General features: G+C 56.4%; 1 protein-coding gene across 1 annotated transcript; it reads right to left on the reverse strand.

Moving 5' to 3' along the window:
• Positions 1-215: 215 nt before the first annotated feature.
• Positions 216-8,370, reverse strand: GRK1 (G protein-coupled receptor kinase 1). The gene is made up of 7 exons (XM_075907751.2): positions 7,426-8,370; positions 4,940-5,067; positions 4,089-4,246; positions 3,841-3,924; positions 3,027-3,151; positions 2,354-2,555; positions 216-959 (listed from the first exon to the last, which is right to left on the reverse strand). Exons 1-7 carry the CDS (start codon positions 8,122-8,124, stop codon positions 664-666), a joined length of 1,692 nt encoding a protein of 563 aa, XP_075763866.1. The 5' UTR covers positions 8,125-8,370; the 3' UTR covers positions 216-663.
• Positions 8,371-12,096: the final 3,726 nt, after the last annotated feature.

Below are 12,096 nucleotides of genomic sequence, written 5' to 3' on the forward strand. Positions count from 1 at the left end.
CGACTCAGGAAGGGACGAAGAATTGACCCCTCCCCCCCAGCCCTCTGGTCCAAAGACGGGACCTGCTGACCTAGAGGTGACAGGCAACGACTCCAGGGTTCCAGTCCCATCCCTGAGGGACCATCAGCCCTTCCTGCCTCCCCGCCCAGCTGTCTGTGAAATCGGGGAGGATCCTGACTGTAGGAAATGAAAGGGGAATTACTTAATGGGGGATAAAGTGCTATTGAAATGTTATGCTGATGAATAGCAATGAGTATAATTTTTCCTCAAACTTCTTGTCCCAAGAATGGAACACGGGAGGCCGGAGTCCTCCCCTCCCAGAACCAGGGAAAGAACCTAGGAGTCCGGGTTCCCAGCCCAAGCCACCACCCTAACCCCCCAAGCAAAGAATGGAACCCAGGAGTCCTGGGTCTCACTCCTCCCCCTCACTCTAATTTTCCAAACCCACTTCCTTCCACAGCTCTGTAAGGGGAGGGAGGTTCTAGGGGGTTGGGCGGGGGGAAAGGGGGAGCTGGGATCCAGGACTCCTGGGTTTTCTCCTCATCCCGTGTGGCTGTGAGACCACCACTGTAGGAGTCATGAGGTCTCTAGTGGGCTGGGAGTAGCTGAGTCTCTGGGGCGACCCAGGGGGCAGAAAGTGTGTTCCCACCCCCCTCCTCCCTTTCACAGCAGGAGGCACGTCCCTGATTTGCTGCTGACGCTGTTGGCGGGCATGGTGTGGTCGAGGTCCCTGGGGATGGTGCCTTTGGGCCCCCAGATGTTGAGTTCCCCGAAGACCCCGGTCTCCACCATCTCCTCCTGCCAGGGAATGGGGATGTTGCCAGAGGAGAACTCCTCATAGAATGCCTTGTCCTGGTCATCCAGCATCACCCCCTTCACTGTGGAGAAGGCGCCCACCTCCTCAATGTCCTTGGCGTAGACTGTCTTGGGGTCGGGCACAAAGGGTGGCTCCAGCAGACCTGGATGGGGGGACATGGAAACATGGGTGGAGTGTTAGGGGCTATGGAGGGACAGCCTCGATGCAGAATGCAACTGGCTGTGCACAGCACAAGCTTGTGGACACCATGACCACTGCACACACAATCCAACCGCAATCACAGCACAGACAATGCTACCCTATGGTACCACTGCCTGATTCTGCACTGTGATCAATGCACACACAACTCAACCAGTACCACTGCACATCCCACACAACCCCGTGGCAACACTGCTCAGTTCCTCACCATGACCACCGCACACACAACCCCACCTCAACCGCAACACACACAATCCAACCCTCTGGCACCATTGCCTGGTTCCCCACTGTGATCCCCCCCTCCACACAACCAGTCTTGTCATCACCAACACTGGTTCCTCACCATGACCAGCACACACACAACCCAACTACGACCAATCTATACATAACGCAATACACATGGTTGCCCAGTGTAACCACCACATGCCCCTCCCCACGTCAGCACACTTGTCCTCACTGCAACCACGACTCTCAGTCCCCACTATAGCACCTGACATGCACAACCCCCAATAACCATTACAGCCACTGCATACACAAACTCCAATATCCACCAGACAACTCCTAACACACCAGAAACATCATGCATGCAACCTAATATTCGCAACCCTCAATACTCTCCACAGCCATCACACACACAAACTCCAATATCCACCACACAACCCCCAATACACACCACAACCGCTGCAGACATGGCTAATGACACCCACAATCCCAGATACCTGCCACAGCTCCCATGCACACAACTCCCAATGAGCACAACCCCAATATACACTGTAGCCCAAAATCCACCCCAGCCACCCCACACACAGATGCCCATACACACCACAAACACAAAACCCCCCAGTACCCAATACCTGTCACAGCCCAAGGTACACAGCAACGCCAACACACATGATGCCCCAATACATATCACAATCATCCCCCCCAACCTGTACACACCACTGGTCCACTGCATGCACACAAAGGTCTCTGAAATACAGAACCACAGGCTGTGCACTCTGTAACACACACACACAGTGGTGGTGCCCTGGGCAGGTGGACTTGAGAAGATGAGTTGGCAACCCATCACCTCTACATTTGATTTCTCTTGGGGGGGGGGGGGCTGTGAATCCCTTGTACTGGGGGTGGGCAATATAGGGGGATGGGTCAGGGTGTGGAGGATTCCTCCTAATTCTGGGAGGGTTCAGTGGTGGACCCCTCATCTTGGGGGTTGGGACAGGCCAGGGGGGCTTCTCAGCCCTGGAGGATGGGGGATGGAATGGGGGTTTTGGGGAGCCCCTCATCCTGGGAGCTAGCAGGACTTGGGAGACCCCTGGAGGACTCAGGGGGGCATGTTACCTGCCTCTAGGCGGCCCCAGTTCATCTTCTGGAAGAGTGGCAGGGCTTTGAGCTGGGCGCACTGGTTGTCGCGGAAGCCCAAGCGACCGGCTGGGTCCTTGGCCAGCAGCCCCTCGCAGGCGGCTTGGCAGGTAGGGCTGAACTTCTCCGAGTACTGCACAGGGTCATGTAGGATGCGCCGGGTCACCTCTTTGTTCTCCACCTGCATGGTGGGCGGGACAATGGACAGATGGACGGACACCCCTGGCTGTGCTGGGCCTGGTCCTTGTCACCCCCTTGTGGGGAGGCTGAGGATCGCAGATCCCCCCTCTGATTCTGTTCTCCTCCCACCTCCAGCTCCACATCTGAGCCCTCTACTCCCTTGACTTTCCCCTGACCTGAGCCCCCTCTATTCCCAACCCTCCCCTACTCCTAACCACTTCTGCTCTAGCCCCTCACCTTTGAGCCTCCCTCTACTCCTAGACCTCCCCCTCCCAAACTCCCACCTCCTCCAGACACTCCTCTCCCTCCTGCGCCCCATTGAGACCCCTCTCCTCGCAGCCCCCCTTCCAGCCTCTCAATCCAAGCCCTCCCCCTCTCCATGGATTAGGGCTTCGGGCTGGGAGGGACAGACCAGGGATAACTCTGGGGCTCGTTTGGAGGCTGCATGGTGGGGGGAGCAGGTCCCCTTTACCTTCTCACCCCGGCTACGAAAGGGACCCTTGGCCTCAATCATCTCATAGAGCGTCACCCCCAGGGTGAAATAATCCACACTCCAGTCGTACTCCTGGTTCTGCAGCAGCTCCGGGGCCATGAACCCTGGGGGAGAGAGATAGGGGTGAGAGACCCCAGGCAGGGCAGGGTGGAGGAGGGGTTGGGGTCTGAGTTGGGGCTGGGGGGGCTGGGATGGCTGGGATGAAGGGCTAGGGGTTGGCGGGGAGCTGGAGGTGGGGGGCTAGGACTGGAGGGGTGGGGGAAGGGGTGGAGTGGGGGAAGAGGTCTGTGATGGGGAGCTGCGGCGCTGGAGGTAGGGGGCAGGGATGGGGTAAAAGGGGCTAAGGGGGCTGGAGTGGGGGGAGCTGAGACAGAGTAACCTGGAGTGGGGACTAGGGGCTAGGAGAGGGAGGCTTGAGGTGGGGGGAAGGAAAGAGGCTGGGGGTTGGGGGAAAGGATTGAAAGGGTGGGGGATGGAGGGAAGGATGGCTGGACTGGGGGAGCCTGGAGAGGCATCTGGGAGAAGGAGAGCAGGGCTGAAGAGGTGGAGCCAGGGGACTGGAGCAATGGGAGCTGAGATGGGAACCCTGGAGAGGGGGCTGGGAGAGGCGCTGGAGGAGCTGGGGGCAGAGCAGGAGGGGTAGAGAAGGGGAGGGAAGGGGGCTGGGATGGGGGACCCTGAAGTGGGGTCTGGCAGAAGGGGTACCAGAGCGAATCCCTGAGACAGTGGGGGGACAGGGGCCCTTACAGCCCTGCCCCCCCCTCAGGGAGCTGCGATTCCCCATTTTGCTCACCTGGTGTCCCTGCATACCCCTTGGTCTTGTCCTTCCCCTCTGGCAGCTCCACCGCCAGCCCCAGATCTGATAGGCGGACATGGCCTGGGCAGACGGGAACCAACATTAGATGGGGTGGGACGCCCCCTCCTCCCGAGATCCTCTCCCACGCCCCTACACACATCCACTCCCCTCAAGACCTTAACCCCTCCCTGCCCTCACCCCCAGAGCCCCACCCCATGACCCCCAGCCCAGCCCCACCCCCTCACCTGCGTCGTCCAGTAGCACGTTTTCGGGCTTGAGGTCGCGGTAGATGATGCGGTTCTGGTGCAGGTGCTCCAAGCCACAGATGATCTGGGCTGTGTAAAAAACTGCCCGGGACTCTGGGAACCCAGGGTTCTTCTCATCCACGTTGTAGACATGGTACCTGGGGCGGGAGGGGGGGCGGGAAGGAGGCAGGTGATGCATAGATGCGGTACCTGGGCTGGGCGGGGAGGAGGTGATGTGGAGATGCAGTATCTGAGGGGAAAGGAGGGAGGTGACATGCAGAGGTGGTACTTGGGGAGGGCAGAGGGGTAGGTGACACAGAGACACAGTACCTCCGGAGGGAGGTCGGGGGGAGGTGACGCAGAGCGGAAGTACATAGGGAGGGCAGGGGTAAGGTGTGACACAGACTTGCTACCTGGGGAGGGCAGAGGGGGAAGTGACTCGGAGACATGGTACCTGGGGACAGGGGGGACACGTGACCAGGACAGAGGACCTTGGCTTGGAAGGCCATGCACCCTGATTGTCAGATTTTGCACCCCAGGGGACATGAGGCAACTGAAATACAACTCCCATGATGCACCACATTCTCAAGGAGAGGAAGAGCAGTGCACCATGGGAATCCCTGTCCATGGTGCATGATGTGAGATGTTGTCTTGCCAGGGAGCCAGGCCCACAGAGAAGAACATGATGGCGAAGGGGAAATAGATGGAGGGATGGATGAAGAGGTGGGGGGAGCTATGGGGGCTTGGCTGTAGCCCAGGATAAGCCCGGGAGGGGGGATTTCCTGAGACTGGGTAGATATTCCTATGATGCCACCCCCATACAGGGAGGGGCACAAAAGGGCCCCACTTACCTGAGGTCCCCACCATTCATGAGGGTCATGACCAGACACAGGTCCACCTTGGTCTGGAAGGCGTAGGCCAGCGTGACAATGAATCGGCTGTGCACCTTGGCCAGGATCCTCTTCTCCACAATGGCGCCCTGGTGGGAAGTGGAAGGGATGGATCAGTGGGGAGTCGCCCCTGGGCATCAGCAGCGTGGGGCACAGGGCACACAGGTGCAAGACGCTGGTCCATTGCAATGCCTCATAGAGAGGTGGGGGAGGGGTCCAAAGGGAGGGAGACAATGTGCGGGAAGGGAGGGTGCGCGGCAGGCGTGGGGAACCTTTTTTGGGTCAGGGGCTGCTGATGGGCTGATGGACAGGTGCATTGTGGGGGGATGGATGGATGATGGGTTGTGGGGGTGGATGAATAGATGGATGAGTGCATTGTGGGAGGGGATGAATGGATGCATTGTAAGGGTGGATGGATGGGGTAGAGGGGGGATGGATGGTGGGGTGGGGGGATGGATGGATGGAAACATTGTGAGGGTGGATGGATGGGGTGGAGGAATGGTTGCATTGTGGGAGGGTGGATAGATTGTGGAGGGAGGGAGGGTTGTGGGCGGATGGAGGGATGGATGGGTGCGTTGGGGGCAGGGTGGAAGGAGTGTATAAGGAGAAAAGAGGGGAGGTTGGCATTCAGCACATGAGGCTCAGCCCCAAGCCTCTTTCCAGGGAAGCGCAGCCAGGATTAGCTGGTGCTAATTTGCTTGGACCAAAATAACTCAGTGCGGGGGTGGGCGGTTATCTTGGGGCATAGCTGGGGGGGGGGGTGTTGTGGGGGAGGGCCTGTGTGTGTGCATCAAGTCCTGTGTGTGTCAAACTGAGTGTGGCTTTGGTGTAGGGATGTGTGTGTTAGGCCATGGTGGGCTTTGCTAAGTGGGGAGCTCTCTCTTTCTCACCCCCCCCCACGCACAAGCAATCATTCGCATGCACACACTCACACAGTCTGAACCCCTCAACCTTGCCCTGCATCTTACAGCCACCCCCCTCGAATGGCTATTTCCAAACTCAGCTCAGCCCCTCAGTCTTCCCTCTCAAACTCAGACCGAACCCCCAAACCTCCCACATACCTCACCTCAGCCCTGCACCCCAAACTCCAATGGCAGGGCTCAGGCTGGTATCCCCTGCCCCTGCCTTTTCAAGCTGAACCCTAAATCTCAAAGTAAAGCTGTGTCTGAACTGCTCCCCACCTACTGCCCCCCAGATGGCTTCCGGTCGTTCCTTCCTCATTGGTAACAGAACAATTCTGATGTCACTGTTATGGAGAATTACAGACGGAATCCTATGATCCCCGCCTCAGACTTGGCTGTTTGGGGTTAGCTGTTTGGGGACCTCGGCTGTTTGGGGTTAGCTTCAGCTGCCTGAGACCCTCGCAGTTAGAGAAGGCAGTTGCCTCATGCATTGCAATTGATTATGTTAATTCTGAAACCTACCGATGACGTCCCACACTTCTCCCAGATGACTACAGAAACATCCAGGTAATATATGTAGTTGGGAAACCCCTAAATTACACACACACACCTCTGCAGGACACTGTCTACCCCACTTCCTTGCTCCAGGAAATCAGGCTCCTTCTCTCTGGGCAGGGCCACATGGCACAATTAGCAGATACTGCCTTTAGCAAATATCAAACCACTGAAAGTGTTGGGTTGTGAAAGCAGCAGACACGCCAATGCCATGGTGTGAAAACACCGCAAGAGACAGTCCCAGCTCCCAGTCCCCCTGTGCTAAGCTCTAACCCTCATTTCCTCCCAGAGACAGGGAGAGAACCCAAAAGACCAGGCTCTCAATCTAGCTCCCTTGTCCCAAGACTGGCTCCTGTCTCTCCCAGCTGAGTTGGGCCCCAGCACCAATGAGGAGACCCAGGGATGGCTCCTCAATAGCCAATCAAACTGTGGGAGATGTTTGCACTAACCAATCAGAAGGCAGTAAAAATCTTTATACCAAACCCTCCATCCCTCCTCAGTCCCCCCATCCATGTGCCCCGCTGTCCCTTCTCCATAGAAGTGGGGAGCAATGCAAAGGAAGTTGGGATCTGCACCAGCCTCCTGAGCACCCAGTAATGAAACAAGGCGGGTCACCATAGCCCCACATCTCTGTGGAGGGGAGAGGGGCTGTGTCCCTCCAGACTAACCCCTAGCCCATGGAGCGACCCAGCTGCAGGCACATCAGAGAGCCCTCGAGGCCACACCTGTGCCCCACGCCACCTAGGACACCCTGGCACCCAGGATCCTGTACACAGCAGCCCACACGGCTCTGCCCCAGCCAACTGGACCCAAGGCCATGCACTTAGAAGAGCCAGCTCCCCTCCCAGAGCTGGGAGAACCCAGGAGTCTTGGTTCCCTAACCCTCCCCTGAACTAATCCATCAGCCCCCCACTCCTCTTCCAGAGCTGGGGATGGAACCCAGATGTCCTGGCTCCTAGCCTTGGGGCCTGCCCCCCCCCAAGCTCTTGCCTCATATCCATTGCGTTTTTTGAGCCGCTTCTTGTTGAGTTTCTTGTTGGCGTACATCTTGCCGGTGGCCCTCATCTGGCAGGCGCAGACCTCACCAAAGCCCCCTTTGCCCAGCACCCGGAAATCCAGGAACCACTCCTCCGTCACACTCTGCCCCTCCAGCCACTTGAACTGCAGGAAGCGGGCAAAGAACAAGCTGTCCTTGTACTTGGCCAAGGCCTGGTCCTCCAGGTGCTTCAACAGGTGCTGTTCTGTCTCTTTGAAGAGGTCTGCTCGCCCATGCTTGGCATCTTCCTTGACCCTCATGACGACTTTCTCCTCCAGGAAGGAGCAGAAGGTCTTGGAGGCTGAGTCAAAGAATTGGTTGACAGTCTTCTGGGCCTTCTGGGTCCTCTCATTCTCCTCGGACGCTGCATACTCCTCCATGCTCTTCCAGAGTCCGCCAGCCGCCTTGAATGCCTCCTGGTCCTCCAGGAACTGTTGGAAGAGCCGCTTGCCAATGGGCTGCCGGAGGCAGATGCTCTGGAAGTTCAGGTCCATCTGGTCCTTCAGGTGTTCACACTGCGTGATGTGGGGAAGCTTCAGTTTTGCCCGCATCTTCTTGTCCCGCAAAGTGGAGGCCGCACTGGCATCCACGCTGCCCCGGGCTGACACATAGGCTGAGTTGGCCACCACCGTCTCCAAGCCGCCAATGTCCATGGCGGTGCTGAGTCACCTGCAGAAAAGAGAAGGGAGAGGAGATGAGGAGCCGGGTGCTGGAGGTGGGAGGACAAAGCCTATGTGTGGCCTCCCAGAAGGAGGGTATCTGTATGGCCTCCCAGAAGGAGAATGCATCTGGAGAGCTGGCCTCAGCTGGTCCCAGGGACCCCCGACATATCTGGATGGTGTCCTGAGACAAGCATATCTGGACATGGAACTCGGACAGCCTTCCCCAATGGCTGCAGGTCTCACAAACATGTGGATGAAACAGGGAAGGAAGCCTCTGCTGCACCCAGCCCCACCAGACATCTGAATACCCCTCCCACATACATCTGGCCAGCCTGATCCATCTCCTATCTGTATAGCCCAAGGCTCCCCACACATCTGGGCCTAAGTGGACCTGGCATGGTCAGCCAGACACATAAACCCTCCTCTTCCCCCGGCCCCAATCCCAGCTGTGCACAAGGGCTCCACAGCCTCCCACACATACACTCAACTAGACAGGCTATACGTCTTGCACTAGTGCAGAGGTCCACCCCTTCAGTCCCTGTTTGCACTAGGGCATGGTGTTTTCACCATCCACATCATCCTGGTGCAGAGATTAGCTGGGGGATGTGGAGGTGGCAAGGGAAAGTCAACCAGAGTATGTGTACAGTGGTGTCCATGCAGTTTCATGAGTTCACGATTGAGCACATGTTCATGCAAGACTGCATGTGTGCATGCATGCCTGCATTTTGTGTTTTGTGTATGCCGGCGTGTCTGTGTGCACATGCAAGATACAGACATAAAATCCCATTTCATTGGTTAACTGGTTAAAGGGGACACGGGAGAGGGGGTCCCTGCCTGTAGGGCACCCAGACTCCCTATGGAGAGAGGCTGCTCTGGACACAGGAGCAGCCCCCGCCTGTGGGATGCTCTGGCCTACTGTGGACAGGGCTGCTATGGATGACCAGAGCAGACCCTGCCCACAGCAGGCAAGGAGCTGCTCCAGCCCCTACCAGTTAACCTTTCACATCCCAAATGAAAGATTATGCAGGCATGGGCACATGCAGGCAAGAGTGACTGTGGGCACGCTTGTGTTTGCACAAGCATTTGTGTTTAGGGAAAGTGTATGTATATTTCCAGATCAATATATTTGTTTTGCTTGTGCAGGTGAGCCTGAGCACACATGTGTTTTCTGGGGCTGTGTGTGCACCTACTCTTGGGGTATGTCTACACTACAAAGTTAATTCGAACTAACGGACGTTAGTTCGAATTAACTTTGATAGGCGCTACACTAGCGCTCCGCTAGTTCGAACTTAATTCAAACTAGCGGAGCGCTTAGTTTGAACTAGATAAACCTCATTTTACGAGGACTAAGCCTAGTTCGAACTTACTAGTTCGAATTAAAGGGTGTGTAGCCCCTTAATTCGAACTAGTGGGAGGCTAGCCCTTCCCAGCTTGCCCTGGTGGCCACTCTGGCCAACACCAGGGAAACTCGTATGCCCCCCTCCCGGCCCCGGACCCCTTAAAGGGGCACAGGCTGGCTACGGTGCCCGTGTCAGGTGCAAGCCTGCCAGCACCCAGCCAGCAGACCCTGCACCTGGCACAGCTCGAGCCAGCCACCCGATGCCCCCCAGCCCTCCCCCTCTTCTCGGGACCAGGCTGGCGGCTCCCGGGAGCTTGCCCGGGACCGCAAGAGGTGGGCACCCGCCTGGGCTAGTGCGGACATCGTGGACCTTGTCCACGACCTCCGCACTAGGCACAGGAAAGTGGCCGTCTAGGACACGAGAGCTGCCAGCCTGGCCACCCAGGAGCAGGTGTGCATGAAAATCAAGGTTGTCCAGTGAGACCCCCGACCCTGAGCCCTAAGCTTACAATGGCCGTACTGGGTCAGACCAAAGGTCCATCTAGCCCAGTAGCCTGTCTGCCAACAGCAGCCAACCCTAGGGACCCTGGAGGGGATGGACCGAAGACAGTGACCAAGCCATTTGTCTCGTGCCATCCCTCTCCAGCCTTCCACAAACTTTGGGCAGGGACACCACTCCTACCCCCTGGCTAATACCACTCCATGGACCCAACCTCCATGACTTTATCTCACTTCTCTTTAAACTCTGTTCTAGTTCTAGCCTTCACAGCCTCCTGCAGCAAGGAGTTCCACAGGTTGACTCTTTGCTTTGTGAAGAAGAACTTTCTGTTACTAGTTTGAAGCCTGCTACCTATTCCTTTCCTTTGGTGTCCTCTAGTCCTTCTATTATGGGAACTAATGAAGAACTTTTCTTTAAGCACCCTCTCCACCCCACTCCTGCTTTTAGAGACCTCTATCCTATTCCCCCTCAGTCTCCTCTTTTCTAAGCTGAGAAGTCCCAGTCTCTTTAGCCTCTCTTCATATGGGACCTGTTCCAAACCTCTGATCATTTTAGTTGCCCTCCCCTCTCCCACCTCCTTTTCCCAGTCTCCCCGAGTTTTGTTCAATAAAGAGAGATTCTATTTTTGACCACACGTTTTCTTTATTTTGAACATCAGGAAGGGGGGCTAGGGAAGGGTAAGTGGAAGGAGGTGAGGGAGCCCCCGATGGGGAGGACTGGGCTGGCTCTGCAGGCTTCTGGGGGTGGAAGCTCTCCTGCAGCCCCCCAATTGTCCCCTCTCCCCAGATGGCAGCCTGCGGCAAGTGCAGCCGGTCTGATGGCCGAGTGCTGTGATGTGCCCAGTGTGGGCACTCAGGGCACTCCAAGACAGGACTGCTTTGCAAGCGGGGCACCCCTGAGAACTGTCTGTCTGGGGTGGGGGTCGGGTCCCTTTAAGCACAGCCCTCGGCTAGCCTGAGGCAGCAGCTCCACGCTCTAAGTACTCATCTGATGCCCTGCCGGCACTGCTTCCGGCCATCCTTAACCCCGGTTCAGGGTCCACTTAATGTGGACATGCTAGTTCGAATTAGCAAAACGCTAATTCGAACTAGTTTTTTAGTCTGGATGCGTTAGTTCGAATTAGCTTAGTTCTAATTAACTAATTCGAACTAAGTTAGTTCGAATTAGCGCTGTAGTGTAGACATACCCTTGCTGAGTACTTCCCACTGACTTGCATGTGTTTGTAGCTATGTGCAGCCTATATTTGCACAGTTTGCATGTGAGATTGTTTGTGTGTTGTTTGCATCTTTCTCTGTGGATTCATATATCTGTATACATGTACACGTGTGCTTGTATTTTCGTGTCTCTGTGCACGCCTGTCTGTTAGCATGTGCTCAGTGTTCCAAAGCATGTGTTTTAGTAAAAGTGTGCTTGCCTTGAGTGCATGTGTGTATCTGTGTGCTGACACACTTGTGCACAGGATGGAGCTATTTATAGCGTGCATACACACACATATGCAGGTGTGGAAATACCTCCAGTGTACATGCACATGTAACATGGGCGTGTTTGTGCGCAGCACACATGCACGCCATGTGTCCTGATCCGTTTGCAGCATGCACACACACACACACACACATGGACATGTCCATATTCAACACACACATGTCCATGTGTGAACATTTATCAGTGAGCTTCAGCCTTTTCCAGCCACCCAATCACACTGTGCACCCCCAAAATCTCCATGAGCCAAATGGAAGCTGGGAAGGGAGTGCGCAGGATGGAGGGCCTGGTTCTCCTGGAATTCACTATGGCCTGTCCCCTCTCCAGTGGCTGTAGGTGTCACTTCGGTACCTAGCAGATCTCATGGGGGGCAAAAGGGAATCCAAAGCTCTCTTAATCTGTGATGCATGTAAGCCGATTTCATGGCCACAAGTGCAGTTCACACGAGGAGCCCTCCCCATGGCTAGGCTATCACCCCATGGCTATCACCCCATGGCTAGCCCTCCCCATGGCTAGGTCCAGAGGAGGCAGGGGTGGGGGCAGGAAAGAGGGGACCCCCAAAGCTAGATACTGATGAAGATCTGCCCCCTCATATGGGTCATGGAATGGAGGGGGACCCCCTTACTCTATAGCACCCAAGCACTCC

This window comes from Pelodiscus sinensis, chromosome 22 (genome assembly GCF_052426305.1).
Source record: "Pelodiscus sinensis isolate ZL-2025 chromosome 22, ASM5242630v1, whole genome shotgun sequence".
Taxonomy (NCBI): domain Eukaryota; kingdom Metazoa; phylum Chordata; order Testudines; family Trionychidae; genus Pelodiscus; species Pelodiscus sinensis.